Below are 20580 nucleotides of genomic sequence, written 5' to 3'. Positions count from 1 at the left end.
AGGTGACGGCACCGTCCACACTGTGAGGGGGCTGGCTTCTGGATTTATTGGAAGGCAGAGCCGGTGCATTCCCTACGGGGTTAGATGTATGTATGGGATGGAGAAAGGGGGGAGGGCATACACACTGACAAGTCATCTGTGTTTAAAGATATGAAACTGGAGAGAAGGGTGAAACAGGCCCGGTGATCTTGCTGGCAAAGCGCCAGTGCCTTAGCAATCCCGCTCTGCCCCCGCGTAAGTTCAGCTGCTGACTTTATAGTTGCCTCCTCGGGTTAGCCCCGGCCACAGGCAGCACCCCCAGCCTTTCTCACCTTTGTCACCTGCCCCTCTATAACAGTCGGGTGATCCTCAGCAAATGTGTGTTAAGAGCCAGCACCTGGTCTTACCGGCCGGTGAATGCTGACTCCGCGGGGTACTGCTGGAGAGCTGTCGGTGGGCACTGCACCCCACTCCCCTCCAGACCCACTTTTCCTTCTCGTTTCCACGCCCGTGCCTCCCGCTCCTTCCCTGCAGCCGCTGGTGCCCTCATGTGCGGCCTCCCTGTGCCCACATTTCAGAGTACACGTGGTGGTAAGTGCTGAGCCCGGAGGCGGGTCCGTCCTCTTGCTCAGGAGCACCCACCGGGCCCGCGCTGAGGTTCCTTACGCTGTGCGTGCACACCCACACGGACACAAGGTGCACACACGCGCACACTTAGCAGGGCGTTCTCGGTGGCTGGGCGACGGCGGTCAGAGGAGACCAGCCCTCAGCCCGTCTCCGCTTCCACCACCTCTGCTTGCTCGCTGTAAGCCAGACCTTTTGGTCAGTACCGGTTGCTCCATCTCTAGGCCTTGACCTTGGCAACTGGCAGCACGCTGCTCTGGTCTGCCATTGGGCGATGAAGAAAGTGAGGCAACTGTACTCACTCATTTCAGGACCAGTTGTGCTCCCTCGCCCAGGACGAGTCTCCCGGGACATGTGGTCCCCCCTTTTCTCTCTCCTTCCCTGGCCCCGCCCAGGGCTTTCCCTGAGCTCAGGACACTCTGTGAGGCCTGGCCCGCCGCGTGGTGCAGCTCTGACATGGGCCCTGGGCCAACACTGCCTCCACCCGAGCGCTGGACACCGGCCTGCTGCCCACCTAACTTCCAGGTCACAGGAGGGGCCTCTGCTGCAGCTGGTGGCCTTGCTCCCCTTGGGGGTCTCCTCTGGCCAGCTCAGCCCTCTGGCTCCCAGTTGACCCTGCCAAGCTCCTGGGGAGCTTCTCTCCTTCCATTCGGAGTACAAAGAGAACCCCCCTCCCCTCCTGTGGGCCTCATACGTGGCATCCTTACCACTCACCCCCGAGCAAACAGGTGCGCAGAGGGCACCTTCCCCAGGGACACGGCCCTGCCGCCTTCGGAGAGCCCACTGCAGCAGAGGATTCTCGCTCTGGTTCTGGCTGTTCCCTGGTGTGTGGGGTCACCGCACACCCCACAGAGCTCCAGGCCCGAGGCCCCGTCTCCGTCCCTGTCTCTTCCCCACTCCCACACGACAGGTCATGGCAGCCATGATTCCCCTTCTGGCATCTGGCCACTGCTCCACTCCCCAGGACCGCAGCCTCCTGGGGCGCTAACATTCAGGCCTGCTTCTCTGTCTTGAAGCTCCACACCTCTCTCCCTGCACCAGTGATGCCAACTGCCTTCTGTCTCTCCTGTTCCTGTGTTTCACTTGCCCCTGTCTTTCTGTCTCCTCTGAATACCCAAGTAAAGGGTTCTTGGCCCTCTCCAGCCTCCTGGATGCAGACACGGATGTGACTGTTCGTCTGGTCCCCCCGGCCTCCCCACTTTAGCCACTCGGGGCTCTGAGTGTCATAGTCTTCCCAACAGTGACCTCCAGCTCTGCGCCCCACTTTCAGCTCATGTGTCCAGCTTGACATCCTTCCACCAGAGCAGACCTCGGTGTCCTGCTCGCTCCCACCTTCAGTCCCCAGAGTCACAAGCTCACCTCAGCCATCGTCTGGCATTGCTCTCCTCTTTCCTCTGCTGCAGTGAAATTTTTGGCCTGGTCTCTTCTTTCCTCCCAACCATGGCATTCACCCTCGACCAAAGTCACCACCCGTGAGGCACCCTAATTGCAGCACGTCCAAGGAGGGGTGCTGCCAGCAAGTGTTCTTCTGTGGGGGTCTTGTCTGGAGCCCTCCAGGGCTCCCCAGTACCTGCCACACTAACGACCCTGCTGTTTCGTACCAGAGGCTGCCTACAGTGATGCCAACTCAGCCCTAGAACATACGCTCAAGGCGACAATATCACGCCCTCAGGTGCACTTTGGAAATTTTAGGAGCGTTTTCCCATGACTGAGGCATGTTGTAGAGTGGAGGATTTGGCCATCGTAGCATGGACATAGCTCCCATGGACTTAAAAATCTGACTTGTGGTTTACAACTTTGAAGGCAACTACTGGACATTCATGTCGATTTTAGAGTCTGACGGTAGTGTTCTGGGTCATTCTCTGCACTTTATTTTTCATACTTACCAAAGTGTTTAAATTTTTTCATATTCTTAAGTCTTTTTTTAAAGATTTATTTATTTATGCATACAGAACTAAGGTGCAGGCCAGAGATGCAGGGGGTGAGAGGCTTCACCAGAGACAGAGTGGGGAGCGGAACAGGCAGATCAACAAAGTACACTGCTGAGGGGAGCAGCAGGCGGGTCAGGAGAGGTCTGCCGCGCCATGTGGTCACCTCCAGGGCCGGGGATCGAACTTTCACTGAGGCAGCTGCGGCCAGCTTGCAGTGCTGCGTCCTAACCTGTTGCGCCACCATGGAGGGCCAGAACAGTCTTAATGTAACTGAAAATTTCAAATATACAACAATGGTGTAAGTCGAGGCAGGAATGTTCTCTGACTTGTCAGAAACTTTTATGGGATAGCTGGGCAGTTTGAGGCCGCTTGTCTGTCCTAACAGTGCACCTGTCACATTCACAACAGGGCCCCTAACCAGAGGTGTGAGCATCTGACCACTTCATTCGACTCACCTTACTTGTGCCTACACACTGATGTTGTAAAATACACATTGCTCTTTATGTGAAATTAGTTCCTTTGATATGTTAGTATTACTTCACTGGTGACACTGTATTGATTTTAAAAAAAAAATGTGTGTGTGGGCTGACTGGGTTGTTTATTAGTTTCATTTGGTGGTAATAAAAGTTATGTTGCAATATTTGCCCAAAAGGGGGAGACTGGAATTTGAGGGGTAGAAGTAAATTTTGCTGCCTTTCAGTGGGTGGGGATGCTAGAAGGGAAAAGCAATCCTCCCCACCAGAGATGGTGGCCAGACGAGGAAATGGAGGTTCTGAAAGGCTTCTCTGGGCATCCCAGGTCAGTTGCAGCTCGATAATCCTTCTCTCTGCCCGCAGCCTGTGGGTCCTGGACAGCCAGGAAACCGGTAAGTGCTGTCAGCCTTAAATGGCCTCTAATATAATTGCTTTTATTCTAGTGAGACCATCTCCTAACGGAATTAGAAATGTTCCGATAGAAAACACAGACACAGTGAAAAAACATTATTTGAACCCGTATACATGTGGAGTATATTAGATGTGTCTACAGCACAGAAGTATAGCTAGAGATTTCTCCTCGTTGAAGATGGGTTTCCTTCTCCTGCCCTCTGCTAGAAACGGCAATGCAGATGGACTGGAAATGGGGAAGGGTTACGAGGAGAGCTGGATTTGATGAAATTTTTGTTCCACTTTACTTGGGACTTTCCCGTTGTTAGCACTGTTACCCTGCAACATGGACTTACCTGACTCGCCCTGTGACTTGGGTTTCTTCCCTCATGGACAGGTATGGGAAAGGAGGAGCAGAGAATGTGGTTTCCTGGGGAATGAGGATATTGCTGTCTGCTTTCTCTTTTTAGAGTGAATGTGTGCCTGGAGTGAATCTTTGCTTAACATGCGTCAATGGTTCATGTAACTGATATTCCAGCAAGTTCCCCGTGGCGTGTACCACCTTCATAGAAGGAACTTCTGTAAATTATTTTTTAAAGGTTTATTTATTATGCATATATAACTGGGGTACAGGCCAGAGGTGCAAGGGTGGTGAGAGGATTCACCAGAGACAGAGTGGGGAGCAGAACAGGGAGATCAAGGAAGTACACTGCTGAGGGGAGCAGCGGGCGGGTCAGGAGAGGTCTGCTGCACCATGTGGTCACCACTAGGGCAGGATCAAACTCATGCTGCAATGGCTTTAGCTTCATAGTGCTGTGAATTGGGAGGGCCCAATTTCTTTTACCTATACTTTGACTACAGAAATGTAAGACTCTAGGTGAGTACGAGTTATTCCCACCTGCCCTGTGTGTGCATGAGGGCACAAATGTGTCGGTATAAAGATCAAAGGTGCCTAAGCTGATATTGATAAGGATTAGATACTGTCTCGAGTCCTTAAAATATACTACTGAGGGCCCTCCCTGGTGGTGCAACAGGTTAAAAGCACAGCACTTCGAGGTTGGCTGCTATAGTTCAGCACGAGTTTGATCCCCGGCCAGGAAGGTGACCCACATGGCGCAGCAGACCTCTTCTGTCTCGCCTGCTGCGCCCCTCAGCAGTGTATTTTGCCAGTCTTCCTGTTCTGCTCCCCACTGTATCTCTGGTGAGTCCTCTCACAGCCCCTGCACCTCTGACTTGTACCCCAGTTCCTGTATGCATAAATAAATAAATCTTTAAGAAAATACACTACTAAATAGATTTTGCTTGCAACATCTGTATTTATAGTTTAGATGTTTTTAATTCCCCAATTCCAAGCAGCTCGGAGAGCTAAGGAATATTATGCAACCCTTCAGGGCAGAGAAGGGACTAGAATCCACAGGAGAAAATTGGGTTCTTTCCCCGAAGCCATGTAGAAGTTGCAAAACACCATTTCATTTCTACTAACAGTAAATTGAAAAGAAACCAATTTAAAGGTGTCTAGAACGAAAACCATGTTTAAGGACACTTTCACTTTTACTGCTCTCCTCCCTTTCTTTGAAAAGTCAATTTGGTTCTTTCTTCCTTTCACCCAGAGGCCTCTCTCTCTCTTCTGCATTCTTTTTTTCTTTTAAAGGTTTATTTATTTGTGCATACAGAACTGGGGTACAGGCCAGAGGTGCAGGGGCGGTGAGAGGCGTCACCAGAGAAAGAGTGGGGAGCAGAACAGGCCGACTGACGAAGTACACTGCTGAGGGGAGCAGCGGGCGGGTCAGGAGAGGTCTGCCGCGCCATGTGGGTCACCTCCAGGGCTGGGGATCGAACTTGCACTGAAGTGGCTGCAGCTAGCTGGCAGTGCTGCGTCCTAACCCTTTGCGCCACCAGAGAGGGCCTCTTCTGCATCTTACTGGTCTGTGTGGCGTCCTGCAGAGGCTCCAGTTAGAGGCCGCCTCCCCAGGGCTGTGACTGCTGGGCAGGGTTACACCCACTCCAAGAGGGCATGAGGCTCTCAGCCGGGCCCTCCAGCCGGAGGCTCCTCTCAGCCTCTCGCCTGCCAGGTGTCACCTCCATGGGCTGAGGACACAGGGAGCCAGGGCTCCATGGCGAGAAGACACCGAAAGCTATTTTCACTTCATCTCCAGAAATAGAGATGGGCAGTGCCAGCAGCATCCAGCCGCTCACCGGAAGGAAACAGCATTTAACCAAATTATTTCTTAAGAACTTAAAAATTAAAAATCAGAAACCCCAAGATTCGCAGAATTGGAAATTAGGAAACTCCAGGAGCCATCGTATCTTTCTTGTAATTAGATTTATGCAAAATAAAATTAAAGGCGTCCCATAAATTACTTAGTGGATAATGAGTCCTTGACTGTCTGACTCAGAAATCGGTTTGTTTTGCAGGGATCCTTTAATCAGCTCCCCAGGAGGCCCGTGTCTGGCAGACAGCTGAAAGGCCATGGGTGGCCAGGTGAGCTGTAGTGCTGTGTGCCTGTCGCACAGCTCCGTAAGGCAGTCCTGGATTTTGATCAGCCTCTGTCCCAAGATCAAGATCGGACACAATGGATGTTTTTCCCTTCAAAAATATCTATATAGGGCCCTCCCTGGTGGCGCAGCGGGTTAAAGCACAGCACTGAAAATCTAAAGCCGCTTCTGCATGAGTTCGATTCCCGCCTGCCCCGGAGGTGACCACAGGGCGTGGCAGACCTCTCCTGACCCACCCGCTGCTCCCCTCAGCAGTGTACCTCATCGATCTGCCTGTTCTGCTCTCCACTCTGTCTCTGGTGAAGCCTCTCACCGCCCCTGAGCCTCTGGCCTGTACCCCAGTTCTGTGTGCACAAATAAATAAATCTTTAAAAAAAAAAATCCATATAAACGAACTACAAAGCAGTGGCAAAAGGAGCAGCCCCCCCACCCCCTGGGCCTTATCTGGGGGACACGGGATGAAGGGGGTTACCCCCAAGCTCTTCAGGGAACGTCCAGGCTTCCCAAACTCACCCTGCTGGGTCATGAGCTTCTGTAAAAGAAGATGAGCAGTGAATTCTTTTGTGTAGTCAGAAGTCACCGCTTCTGGACAAATCTTGGCAGAATTCTAAATGTATTTTGAAAAATGATGTGTCGTGGAAGTTAAAGTCCTAAAAATAGCTTGGGATGGTTGGGTGCGGCTGAACAGCAAGCCCTTTGGCATTTCAGGAAACACTAGAGTCTGTTGTTTTATCTTTGAACTTCAGTCTTGCTTCTGCTTTGAAGGAGAATCAGGCCTTAATACCCTGACCTGGTCTTTCTCCCACTGGCTCTGTCTGCAGGACAGGCCTTGAAAGCAGGCCCCTATAAGCTGAGATGCTAGCCCCAGAGACCACCGACCCCCTGAGATAGTCCTCTCAGACATGGGCTGTCAAACCAAGCCTCACCCGCCCTTACCCGAGGCCGGCTTCATCCTGAAAAATTCTAGGAGCTAGTCTATTTCAAAAGTTCTTAGAGAATGAGGTCTTACCTAGAACAAAATTCGCAGATGTCCTCTGTTTAGCTTTGTTTTTATTGATCAGAAGCCGGAGTTAGAAGCCCGCAGCAGCCTCCTACATCGTTTCTAATGGAGTCAGGGAACCCCAGACCCTGTGGCCAACCAGGGTGGATGTGTGTCCCCTCAGCAGACAGCTGGGTGCCTGGCATGCAGGAAGGGGCAAGAAATGCTTCTTGATGGTCTTTCTTCAGGGGGAGCCCGAGGGCCTGTGAAACATGGGTTGCTGTCCCCCCACTGCCAGGGTTTTGCATTCATTACCTCTGGGCCTGAGAATCGGCGTTTCTAACCAGGTTAGAGGTGGGGCCGCTGCTGCTGATGGCACTACACTTTGAAGTGACTGGACCAGGGATTCTGGATTGTGAAGCTCCAATAGTTTATCCCTGTGGCAGCCCCCCACCCTCTCTCCCACCCACTCTCCCACCCTCACTCCCAATCTACAGGTCAACTGGTGACAAGCGCCAAAACTTGCCACAGGGTAACACTGACACCCCTGTTCAGAGGCTTATTCTTGTAGCTTAGACTTTGGTCCACATTAAAATACAGATGCTTGTTGGACAAGGATCAAGGGTTCATTCAACAAACATTTGTTGCGCATATTCTACATACCATGCGCTGAACTGAGCTGAACTCTAGGGATTTGGGAATAACAGAGAGAGTCTATTCTACATACGGAGCATGCCCTGTAGGAGCTTATTCTGTGGGAAGGCAGTGGATAAATCAATATTTACAGTTCTTGCGAAGTAAGGGATAACGATGTCTGCTGAAAAATTACTACCAGGCAGTGTTCAAAGAGGCTACAGATAGTGGGCGCCCCCCTGCACACAGGAGGTATACATGCCATTATTAAAGTTCTCTGTGGCTTTTTCTTTTTATCAAAACAAACATAACGTATAGAGAAGTCATCAGAAGGGCATGAGAAGGGTCCGGACAGCACCACTTCGGGGTGCAGATCACTGAGGGCTTCAAAGGACAGACTATCTGCTCCCTTATCAGGAGCTTAGTAAGGCAGAGGAGAGACTATGAGGCCGTGGAATGTCTGAAGAGGATGGGGAAATGGGGAATTTCAACAAAGGTTGAGAAAAACTGGGCATGACATTACAATTCTGTCCAGGGTCTGCATTGGAAGGAGGTAATTAAGATGAGGTCGATTGGGATGTTGAAAATAAAAAGCATAAGAAAAAAAAAAAATGCAGGAATGGAAGCACAGACATAGCATTGGGAGAAACCGGAACGGAAAAACAAAGATAATGTGAGCAGGAAACCATGTTTCCCAGCGCAGACCAGTTTCTCCTAGAAAAGATAAATGGGATCAGGACTGTTTGGGGGGAGTTTTAGGGGTCTGGCTCATGGTTGCTTATAAGCCAAAACTGGAGAGCTAAGAGTTGGCAGAAGGAAGTCGGGGTTGGTCGGGAGCCAGTATCTGAGGACATGGCGGCTACCATCTCAAAGTCCATCTCCCAGATAGGGAAGAAGCAGCGACTTATGTGGGGGGGCACAGAAACAGGGGAGGTCAAAAGGTCTCTGCTAGCAGAATCTGGCAGAAGAAGGGAGAGGTTTCCAGGGACTGCACTCACACCCTTATTCTTCCAGGTTCGGTCCTGCCTGACTGCTCTGTCCTGGCGCAGGCAGGCTCACTTTCACTCCGTCACGAGGCTTTGGCTTAACCCAGGTCTTCCTTCTAACTTCTTCTGCCATCTTCATCTCCACCAATCTGGTCTGGATTTCTGTAGTTTTGTGTGCCAGGAACGATAAGCCAAAGCCAAAGACCAACAGGTCAAGGACAAAGAGCTTAGGCTGCCAGGCAGTGACAGGGCCAGTGCTGCCATATGGCGGACCAACTTGCAAATTAGAAGTTTGCCCTCTCCAAACAGACAGGCTAGAACAGAGGCCCTTCTGGGAAGGTGAGCTAGTAAATGTTGTCCCTCCACCCCACTCACCCAGGGCACTGGGGAATGGACACAGCAGCCATGTTTCCAACGAGCCTTCAAACTAAGTAGACCCCAGTTGACACTGTCCATGTAGTTAGGCCACATGTCATACCCTGGGTCACTCTGTGGCCCTGCAGGGTTTCACTCACTCTGGTTGGTAGCAGATGGAGGGAGAAAACCGGCTTCAGTAGTAACACGATAGATGTGTAATTGGGGAAACTTCTCTGTGGATTCCCTTTGGCTGAGAAGTAAGGCATGCCCCACCTTAAGCAGCCCCTGCAGCCAGCTCTTTGATCTGGAAAGCACTGTCCTTTTTCAGAATCTGTGGATGGAGCAGGTGCTCTCTGGTCTCCACAGAAAACTGCTGCAAAGAGAAACAAGGTCAAGACATTTTCTCTTTCATCACCTTGCTATGTCTCTTCTAGAAGCTGCCCTGCCTGACAGAAATCCTGCCATGTAATTTACATAAGATTGTCAACAATTTGCAAGTGAAGAAAGTGGATCCCAGAGAAATTGACTTGCCCAAGGTCTTAAGAGACGGAAACTCGTCAAAATGAGGGCTAGAGACAGATGCTCAGGAATAGATCATTTTCATTATTCCAGAAAGTTCTGTGTTGACTGGTAGAAAAAACATGAAAGTCCCTAGAGAGTACTACCAGTGGAAATGTGTGCTACCTAAATGATTCTCAGTTTCTGTGGTTAAAAAGAAGCAGATGAGATGAACAATACCTTGTAATCCAGTATATTAAGAATATCACCAGTTCGCTATATGACAAATGTCAGTGAGATATTGCCACATCTTATCTTCTCAACTTAGTTCTCGAAATCAGTGTTTATTCTTCACTCGCATCCCAATTTAAATGCTGAATTTTCATTGGACATGCTCGACCTAAAATGTAGCTGTCATGAAATTCACAACCAAAATGTAAATTCATGAACTCACATTGGTCCAAGCATGCGTGAAGTTTTCCTACATCTGTATTGCACTTCAGTTTTTCAGATAAATTTGAATTGATTTAGAATAAAGTGAACATTTTAAACTTAGCTCCTTAGGTGGCAGTACCCACTTTCCAAGAGCCATCTGAGGCCAGGTAGTGACGGAGGCATTGGAAAGTGAAACCCTAACCATCAGCTTCCGCTCAGGAACTTCCGGTCCAGCAGATCCAGTGTGCGCTTGGGTCTCTGTGTTGTCACTAGTGTAGTTTGTTCCTTGGGAACCATAGTAAAGTCAGTCTTCCCCACTCTTGGCTTCATCCTCCACCCTCCATTCTTAGACACCTCCATTCTTAGACGCCTCCCATAACCTAGTTCAAGTCTCTCCTCCTGCTTCCCAGACTGCCCCTCTACACCCACTCTAGAAGATGGAGGTCATGGTGGCCGACCCAAGGCAGGTGGTGTCTTTAGTAATAGTAGCTCTCTGATTTTTAAGATAGAAACAGACAAAATGGGAGAAAGTGGATTTTTGAGAGTCTGGGTAACCTGGTCAACACGGCATACCTATTTTTCCTTCTGGAATGTCTTTGACTAGGACACTTACCCTTCTCTATTTTAAAAAGTAAGTCTATCTTGAGGAAGTCTGCATGTCTGAATTTTCACTGCAGTGAAAGTTGGATTTTCACTGTTACTAGAAATGGGGGTATGTAGTTTGAGACTTAGCATATATCATTCACTGAGCTGGCTTCAGAGCGTTGTTTCTGCCTTCCGCATGTGGTTTTCAGGAATGCTTGAGTAATTATTCATTCAGCCCTGTGAGCATACGTGCATATGTGGACCTGTTTCCCTACACATGAACCGTTGGCAGATTCTCTGCTATCTCCTGCATCTTTCTTGCCCTCTAACTTCCTTGGACCCTGGTCCAGAGGTCTCAGGGGCTCTATAAAACATTTGAAAAAATCTTTTAGTTATGCCCAGTCCATTCATGAAAATCTCCTTCTTGTTAGCACCTCCGCACCACTTAAAACATAGGCAGGAATGTTTCCCCTGCCTGGCTTCTCTCCTCCTTTGTTCTCCAAGGGAGTTACAGGTGGGGGTTGAGGTAATGAGGGTGCAGGTCCAGGCTGGTCTGTGAAACCTGACCCAGAGTAAATTTGGTTATTAAACTCATCTTCTTAAACTCCCTAACTGAGGCTACTTGATGTGAGCTGCTTGGAACACAGAGGTGCCAAACAGACAAGTAGGAGCCTGCCTGCCTCCTCAAAGAGTTTACAATTGAAGTTAGGTATGTGTCATAGCTTTCGAGGTTGCCAGTTTCCTTAAATGCATGTACAATTATAATGCTCTAAAACACTTCTACTAACGAGTAAAAGAAGAGGGATGAAGTCACATTTCCCACTAGTTCCAAGAGATGTTCTGTTAAATAAATGTCCCAATGTCATTTAAGCTTGGGATGTAGCTTTGCTGATCATCCCGTTAGAAATTCATTTGAGGCTGAAGAAGCACTATGAAGGAAACCTATTCAGCTTGGTTTACCTGCAGTTGACTAAACATAATTGATGATGAGACCTGCTTTTTCAGGTAACATTTGTGAGCCACTCAGGAATGATTCTCTCTACTTATTTTAAAGACTTCCAGTCTCCTGTAGGTTCTTTGTGAATATTTTTTACAAGGTCATCAAATCTAAGCAAATATGTAGTGTAACTTGGGGTGTATACATTTATGAAAATGTTTAACTTCTGGCATTTAGTCTCTTACAAGTGCTTGACCCAATAATGTCAAATGTTAATGCTTCAATGATTTCATAATCCTTGAATCTTAGAAGAAACTCAGTATGCTGCTTTTGAAATCTGAATCTATTCATTACATTTTCATTGTTGCTATAAGATTCAACTTCAGGGTCCCATAGAACAGGCCATTTTGTTGCTCTGATGATCCAGTTAGAAATGAAACTGAATGTAACTAAAACTGACTGGCATTCACTCAAGTAGTCTGGCAGCTGATCATCTGTAAAATCAGCCAGTACTTAGTTTTGAGGACCTAATAGATGCTGTGACTAAGATCCTAGGGATTCAGAAATGAAAAATGCAGAATAGTATTTACCCACTGAGTGCTTACAGTGTGGCAGTGTGGTTTGGAAGATTAACGTGAAGCAAGTAATAACATTAAAGAGAAAGTAGAAAAGCCGTGTGAACAAAATCAGGAGACTTGTTATCTAAGTTCAAATCTCTATGGAAAGAAAGGATATTACAAAAATTATATGGTGAAAGCCAGCCGCACACAGTGCACATACACAATTTAAAAACAACGAACTTTCTTCTTTTCCCAGAAAGCACACATACACACACAGAAGAGGCTCTTCTCAGTAGATTGAGTACTAGATAATCTAACTTTTAAATATTAGCATAGAAAATTCATTGGGGTCTACTTGATGCGAAATATTCACCTCTATTTGGGAGTAGGGTGGACATTGAAAAACAAGGAATTTCTAATGTTGGGAAAATTAAAGAATCCTTGGGTTTACTTTTCCAAGTTTTCTTTAAGAAAATGTATTCTTTTATTACAAAATGCTTTCAGAAATGAGTGGAGCTGAGTGTAACAGATATTACTGAAAAAGCTCATAGCTGAGCTTTATTTTATTGAATTTTATTTTAGTGACTTATATGGGGAAAAAACATGGAGCCCATATTTCATCCAAAATAATGATATCTTTATTATATTGGAGAGGCACAGCCCAAATAATTGTTTGTAGCATTTCCAACAATAAAATCAATGGCCTAAATGTAAAATTAATTGGAAGCCAGAGTTCTAATACACTGTTTTGGCGATTAAGCACATTAGATTGAATTGTTTCGGAATGCCTAATTATTGTGTCTGCCACACTCATCCATTTGAGTCATCCCTCACATTTGGACTTCTGCCTAGTTCATTTCTGCAATTCTGCTGCAGAGTTCTCTTTCTCTAACTTTCCTCTCTCTGCAAAGTTCAAAGCTCTGAACCTCACTTTTGCAAATTCTAGATAACTTGCTCAATCATTTGCTATAGCATTGATTCCTTTGCAAGGTGTAAGATGATATTTTATTTTTGTCTCCTAGGTTCATGATTTAAAAGTGCCTGTGTGAAGTCCCCTCTGCTGGAGACTGCAGCCTGGAAAATTTGTGTTCGAACCTGGTTTTCCTGTCATCCACATGTGACCCTGACCTGTACGTGGATGAAGATACCTCAGTTGTCTGACTTTGCCAATTGCTTGATTTCAGAATTTAAAAAGGTAGAAGGGGGAAAGAAATCCTCAGAGCTGAACATCTAAGTGACTAATTTTCCAAGAGCTTCGATAACTGTGAGCATCAGAACTAAATATTCTCCTGAGGAGTGCTATGATATTGAAGTCACTTTATTAAAAACAGGTGTGTCTGCAAACCAGTCAAGAGACTCGACTTTACAGCCAGAGATGACACTGAGCGTGCTTTTATGGCGACACACAGTCTTCAGGTGGGGCCTCTTGATTGATGAGTGACCGCCTGCTGATAAATTCTCTCCTTACTCTCTCTCCTGGGTTGGACTTCATTAAGCAATTTATCACTTACCTTCAGACTTACATGTGGGATTTCCCACCACAATAGTTTGAGGAGTCATTGGAACTTGGATTGATTTCACCATTTAACAGGAAACAACAGAATCCAAATCACTTAATCATAATGGCTTTGAACGTAGCCCCGGTCAGAGATACAAAGTGGCTGACATTGGAAGTCTGCAGACAGTTCCAAAGAGGAACATGCTCACGCTCTGATGAGGAATGCAAATTTGCTCACCCACCCAAAAGTTGCCAGGTTGAGAATGGAAGAGTAATTGCCTGCTTTGATTCTCTAAAGGTAAGATAATGCATTTTATGTGGCATGTCAATGCTCTATTGAATTTTCGAACAAAATGCTTTTTGTTGGAATTTTAACGAACTTTAACAATTATTTTTAGATTTTTTTTTGTTTGGGTGACTGCCAAGAGATTCTCAAATATTTTCATATCAGGCATATACATAAATTTTTTACAGATCCATGTTTCAATTAAAAATACATGATGATATATTTTTGGTCTGGCATGACATTCGTGTACCCAAGAGTTTTAAATCAAAGTCTGGCTTGTGACAACTGAAGATAAATATTTTATTAACGTTTGATCTTCCGGAGGTTATATAAAGGTGAAGACATTGAATATGTCACTTCTGTGTGTCACTGACTCTGATTCACCTCTTGAAGAATTTTCAACTCCTGTGGCTTATTTTCTGGACCAAGGGCTTTGTAAAATTCTTCTTAACATGTTTTTCATTCACCGACAATTTCAAAGTTCTGTCATGACTCACAAATTATTAAGCCCACATTCAGTCACTATGCTCTGATAACCTACTATGTGCCGGTTAATGTAACAGGTGATAGGTACAGCGAATGTGGGACAAGAAAGAGGGGCTCCTGTGGGCCTAAGGGAGACAGAGGTGTCTTCCGGTGGACTCTCTGAGGTGTGTGTGTGTGGAGGCTATGGCACTTGACTTGTCTGCTGAGCTGGGTGGAGCTTGGTCTTCAAGAATAGGATGATTGTAGGATGAAAGGTTGATGGAAGGAGGTGGGAGTGACTAAGCCCATAATTCTTTGAGGTCTGTGTAGCCCTAAAATTATGATTCTTAGAATCCTAGATTGTGTAGGAGATCGTCATAAGATCAGTCATTTGCTTAGCTAAAAAAGAGCTTAATATTTACATCTCTGCAAAACTTCACGAAAATAAACTAAAAATGAGTGATCTATGATTTGGGAAATCATAGTGTTGAGTTTACAAAATGGGGACCTTACTCTCTTTGGGATATTGAAGGAACCGGGTTTTGTTTTGGGAAAAAGTTTCATCTTAAGTAAAAATATGATTTCTTATAAGATGTAACTCAAATTTTCTGACTTTAAATCATGTATTTAAGTCTGCATTAAAAGAAAGTTTGTCAGTACACTAAAAGCAGAACAACGTATTTATAACCCAACAGAAGTCTTTTAAAAATTAAAATTTAAAAACCTAGATTCGTTATTTACTAATAACCACTCCTATTTTATACCTCGTTACAAAAATTTGAGGTTTTACATAGAATGATGATTTTTTTTTTAAAGATTTATTTATTTATACAGGACTGGGGTACAGGCCAGAGATGCAGAGGGTGAGAGGATTCACCAGGGACAGAGTGGGGAGCAGAACAGGCAGATCAATGAAGTGCAGTGCTGAGGGGAGCAGCGGGCTGGTCAACAGAGGTCTGCCGCGCCATGTGGATCTCCTCCGGGGCAGGCGGGAATCGAACTCATGTGGAAATGACTTAAGCTTCTTAATGCAGTGCTTTAACCCGCTGCGCCACCAGGGAGGGCCAGAATGATGATTTTTTTTCTTTCACAGAATTATTTTTTTACACAGAAATATAGCAGTGTATACATCACAGTTGATATAAGCTCCAAGATATATTTTTGTATCAGTTTTATTTTGCTTTTGGTCAAACAAGTTAAATATATTTGCATCCACGATTACTCAACAGTAGAAAGCGGTGTTGATTAAAAATTAGAGCATAAAAGTGCTAAGGTCCAGAAAGAAATCGGAGGCAAGAATTCATTTTCCAGATTATCCCTATCTCTTCATTTTATTAACCCAAGCCACCTCTGGTTGGATATTTCATATCCATCCAACATTTTAAGAAGTTTCACAAAACTTTTTATTCTTTGTACGCTAGTCAGAGAAATAGTTATTTTCCTCCTATGCAGGCCACGTAGCTCTTGATTTGTCAACAAGAAAATGACTCTCAGGCCGGATAACTCATTAGCTATCTGTGGACTCATCGGGACCACAGTTTGCGAATCCCAACCCATGGGGGAAGGATTAAGGACAGTTAGTGTGGAAACAACAACGAAACCTGAGAATCAGGAACACTGTCCAGAAGGGAAGCTTGAGAAGTCACATGTTTATCACAACCATTTTCAGGGGTAGAAAGATAGCTAAATATTGCCTTAAATTATCTGTTGTCTTCTTTAGAATTACAAATTTCCAGGTTATTTCATTGGAGTGTGATAATACGTATTTTAAAAAGCTGTCAAACAGAAAAGGATGCAAAAATTGCCCACAGGTGCAAAAAGAAGACAGATCTGGGTCTGAATCCCTGTCCAACCACTTTCCAACTTGGGGCGGATTGTTTAACCTGTCTTTATTCATCATAAGAGGCTACCGGCCAAGGAACATGATTCTGGGTGCAGTGTGCCCAGAGCTGAGCCACTGCCCCCGAATCTCCACAGCACCTGGCTAATAAAATAGGCATCCACATAGAGTAGCGAAAAAGGAAAAAGATGATAATGCTGAGGATGAGGTATTTGACTTATTTCGAAAGGGAATCGGTCTGCAACCCAGGGCTAGGACGTGAAGGTCTGATTTGCCAGGGCTGGCAAGGGCCCTGGCTGGCACAGCCAATGGCATCGTTTGGGACAGTAGGTGGTAAATCTCATTGGTATAAATCAATGATGTTATGGAAGAGGAAATGTGTAATTCCTGGTGTATATGCTTACTGTGAAGGCCAGTGGGCTGGTGCCACACCAGGGGAGCCCCAGGCTGTCCTGGCTGAGGACTGGACAAGAGCCCAGCACAGCCGTCGGCTTTGACGATTGGCTGCCCAGACAGACATGTCTTACTCTTAAAGCATCAGGTTCTTAACACGGGCCAGTCCTTTTCCTCTGTGAGTGATAATTGCTTGGTGATGCAAGCTGGTCATGGCATTAACTGAAATCCAGATGAAGGCAGACATCTTTTTGTTGTTACTTATTCCCAATAGTTTCTGTAATCACTGTGGAGTGATTTTATTTAATATACAGAAGGAATCTGTGTTGGCCTATCAATGCAAAGACAAGTCAATTGTGAGCCTGAGATCATTCCTGTTTGTTTTTGTGATGAGTTAATTTGTATACATGAGGAAAACATCCCTAAGTACATACTAAACAAATGTGTGGGTGTTTGGAAAAAAGATTTGCCTGAGCGAGGGCTTTGGCAAGAGAGTTGTCCATATATAAATACTTTGATAAAAGATGTTCCAGAAAAAGCAACATTCTTACAGTGATGTTTGCATTTTATTCACAACTGGTACCTTATTGCATTTTATATGAAACTACTAAGCAGGCGAGCATGTGAGTCTGCCCGTGTGAGCTTTCTTAATTACAGCATGATTATCAACAGTGGAGATGTTTAAATCTTTTCAGGAAACCCAGATTACATTCCAGAACACAGTGTTCTGCAAGTTAGGTTAATCTGGCAAATAAAACTTGCTCTCTGACAGCCGACTTCCCTGGCACTAAGGCTTTGACCAAGCTAACCCCATGCCCGCATCATTATAATTCTTAAAGACATTTCCCTCTCACCGTGGAGAAACCTAAAATTTTGTTTTCTCAGATTCTCTATCCTGTCACCGGTTGGAATTCACCTAGGTTGTTTTATGAGTGGAAGCATGTAGAGGGATTGGAAGTGAACTGGCTTTAACACTTATTGAGACAAAAAGTTTCAGCTTTCCCACTTTGGTGGAATATTTCATCTATGGCATAAACTTTTGAATAAAGATTTATTTATTTGTGCATACAGAACTGGGGTACAGGCCAGAGGTGCAGGGGTGGCAAGAGGATTCACCAGAGACAGAGTGGGGAGCAGAACAGGCAGATCAATGAAGTGCAGTGCTGAGGGGAGCAGCGGGCTGGTCAAGAGAGGTCTGCCGCGCCATGTGGGTCACCTCCAGGGCGGGGATCAAACTCATGCTGCAGTGGCTTTAGCTTTTTAGTGCTGCGCTCTAACCTGCTGTGCCACCAGGGAGGGCCCAACAGTGTGAATGTTTAAAACCTAGGCCATGTATTGTCCTTCTATTCAGGGATCCCTGTGGGTCTCACCGCACCCCAGTAAAGCCCAGTCCCTGCCGAAGCTGGCTGGACCCTGAAAGGTCTGCCCGCGTCCCCCCCACCCCACATACACTGTCCCCTCCTCCACGGCCCCCACCCCTGCAGCCACTGTCTCTTCCTACCCCCTAATACATAAGCAGGCTTCCAGCCCAGGACCTATGCACTTGCTCTGTGCTCTACCTGGAACATTCTTGTTTCAGTCATAAGAACAGTTTGTTCCTTCACTGCCTTCAGCCGCCCGTCAAAAATGCCAACTTATCAGGGAAGCTTTCCTGCCAGTCTCATTTCAAGTCCTAGTTCCCCTCTGCTGGCTCCCACTCACTCATCATCCACTTTACTATTCTCCCGAGCACTCGTTCATCTGCATCTGACATACTCTAGACTGACTTGTTTCACGTTTCTGTGTCTTCCTGCTCCTTTCTGCTAGTTACAAGCTCCACGTGGAGAGGGGTTACATCTGTTTTGATATAGAACAGTGTCTGGAGCACGGTAGTACCCTGTGAATATTTGTTAAATGGTAGAACCCGTTCATCAAGAGAGTCTTTGAAGCCTCTCGGGGCTATCGGGCTGTAGAGGTGCCCTGAACCCTTGGACGCATTTCTCATCACCATCTGTGTGATCAGTGCCCCCTGGAGTTGTGCAGGGCACAACCTGTACAGTGGCCCAGTGCTCTCTAGCCCAAAGGGTTTTAAGAACAGGATGCCCTGGCAGGAACTGTAAAACACAGGTGTGACTCGGGAAATGTCAGGCTACACTGGCACATTGACAAGTCAAGCATTTGATTTTCTCTGAAGCTGTATGCAATGTAGAAACTACCGTTATTACGCTCCCTTTTCAAATTTCAAAAATATAAAAAAACAGGTTATTCTCGGGTCCTCCCTGGTGGCGCAGCGGGTTAAAGCCCAGCCCTAAGACGCTAAAGCCACTTCATCACAGGCTTGATCCCCGCCACGGGGGTGACCCACATGGTGCAGCAGACCTCTCCTGGCCTGCCCGCTGCTCCCCTCAGCAGTGTACTTTTCAGCTGGCCTGTTCTACTCCCCACTCTGTCTCTGGTAAATCCTCTCACAGTCCCTGCACGTCTGGCTTGTACCCCAGTTCTGTATGCATAAATAAATAAATCTTAAAAAAAAAGAAAAAGTAGATTATTCTCATTTATTTACAGGATGCTACTCTAACTTGACTGATAGCCCCCCCCCCAAATTTTAGCATTTGTACTTAGGAATGGAAGTTTCCAAAAGTGGTAGAGAAGTGGTCATTTTAGGCAGATCTTCAAAATGTATGCAAAGAAGTATCAGGATATGCCTTAATTAGTCCTTGGCCTTCACTTTGCTGCCAGGCTCTTAAATGGAGGCTAAATCTTTGTAGACATCGCTCCAGTGTTTTTTTAATGTATATGCCAATTTTTCACTGATTAGAAAATAATCTCAATTGTTTGCTAGCAGTAGAACTGATTGTAGTGATACAGTGACTACCTCTGCCAGGCTCTATGACGTACCTTCCAGCAACCTGCATAATAAATATTATTCAGTCAGCTTTATCAGTAGCGGAGATAAGAGGACTTTAAGTCACTCAGTTGTCCCCACTTTCAAATGCCAGAGAAGGGGACTGATCCCAGCTGAGCAGGACTACAGAGCCGGTGCTATCGTTTGCTCCTCACTCGCTTTAAGAATAAACCACTAATGTAGTGAGGCTGAAACTCCTAAGTGCTTCAAAACACTTGTGTTCAGCATATTGGAGTGCAAAATGCATTCTAAAATAAGAGCCCCCAGGAATTAACCTGTTTAGGTATGAGACAATTAAATATTTTAAAAAGAGAAACTGTGAGAGAAAGCAAGGCACACACTGTATTGATCTTTGTATTTGTATACAAATATTGTACCATCACTTACAGATCTCAGTAACAGAAGTGGTTTGGGTCCAAGGTATTGGTGTGTGTGTGTGTGTGTGTGTGAGAGAGAGAGAGACAGAGATTCTAAAGTGTGTGATTCAGGAGTTTGGAATAAGTCAGAACAAGGTCATACTTTAAAAGTTCTTGAACCCCCCAATTGTCATCCCTACAGACGAGATCCGTTTCCCCATCATCTGACTTCTGCCCTGCTGGCAGATTAACCACTGGCCCTTCTTTTTCCTTTGACTGTTCAGGCCTTTGTCTAATAGTCTGCCTCCCTCAGTATGTGACCCAGTAGGGACCCCATAAATAAGACTGTTTGTGACGTGTCTTTGTGTCCCAAAGCCTAGTGTGGTAGTTGACACACACCAGAAAGGCAGTCATAACAGCTCAGAGAATGCATGAGGAAGCCCACATCTTTTCCAGAGGACTTACTGAGAATCGTCAGTGATCTGCAGACCCCACACTCCTTTGCCTGGCTGCTCACCATTTTCTTTAGCCACTCTGGTTCCTTTGGCCAGCCTGGCCAGTCTCTTAGAATTCTCCTACTGGACACAGCCATGATACAATCCTACTTCTTTTTTCACTTGAACTTCCTGTTCTTGTTTTACTTCTCCTGCTGCCTCGCTCCCTATCGTGAATACTATCCCAGACTCAGTATTGATCTTTCCTCGGTCAGGTTTAATGATCGACTCCGAAAGTGTATGCGCACTCACTTATTCGACTCCTGATGAATCCCCTATCAGTGTGTGTGCCATTTCTGGGCCAGCGTTTCGGCTCCCGCTGCCTGCCCAGCATCCCGTGTGAACATTCATGGCCATCTGAGTCCATCCACTGTGTCCTGCTGCTACCTCAAGCCATCACCCCCACTTTGTCCCCATATATTGTCCCCTAAGCAAAAAACCTTAGTTGTGCCCCGAGTAGTAAACACTTCCAGTTGCTTGTTTCCAGTTGCTTGTTCTGGT

The 20580-nt window shown here is 46.1% G+C and overlaps 1 protein-coding gene across 6 annotated transcripts in view; it reads left to right on the top strand.

The window, feature by feature from the left end:
* The window catches only part of MBNL2 (muscleblind-like splicing regulator 2), a 150626-nt gene that overhangs the window by 37135 nt on the left and 92911 nt on the right, over positions 1–20580 (top strand). For all 6 annotated transcript variants that reach the window (XM_004680062.2, XM_012723226.1, XM_004680063.2 and 3 more), the window contains exon 2: positions 12886–13659. In XM_004680062.2, the coding sequence (XP_004680119.1) occupies positions 13486–13659 (174 nt within the window). In that variant the 5' untranslated portion in view covers positions 12886–13485. The remainder of the gene's footprint in view (positions 1–12885; positions 13660–20580) is intronic.

Source organism: Condylura cristata, unplaced genomic scaffold, assembly GCF_000260355.1.
Source record: "Condylura cristata isolate star-nosed mole 26May11 unplaced genomic scaffold, ConCri1.0 scaffold00010, whole genome shotgun sequence".
Classification (NCBI taxonomy): Eukaryota; Metazoa; Chordata; class Mammalia; order Eulipotyphla; family Talpidae; genus Condylura; species Condylura cristata.
Note: the sequence above shows the minus strand (reverse complement) of the source record. Positions and strands in the feature narration are given on the sequence as shown.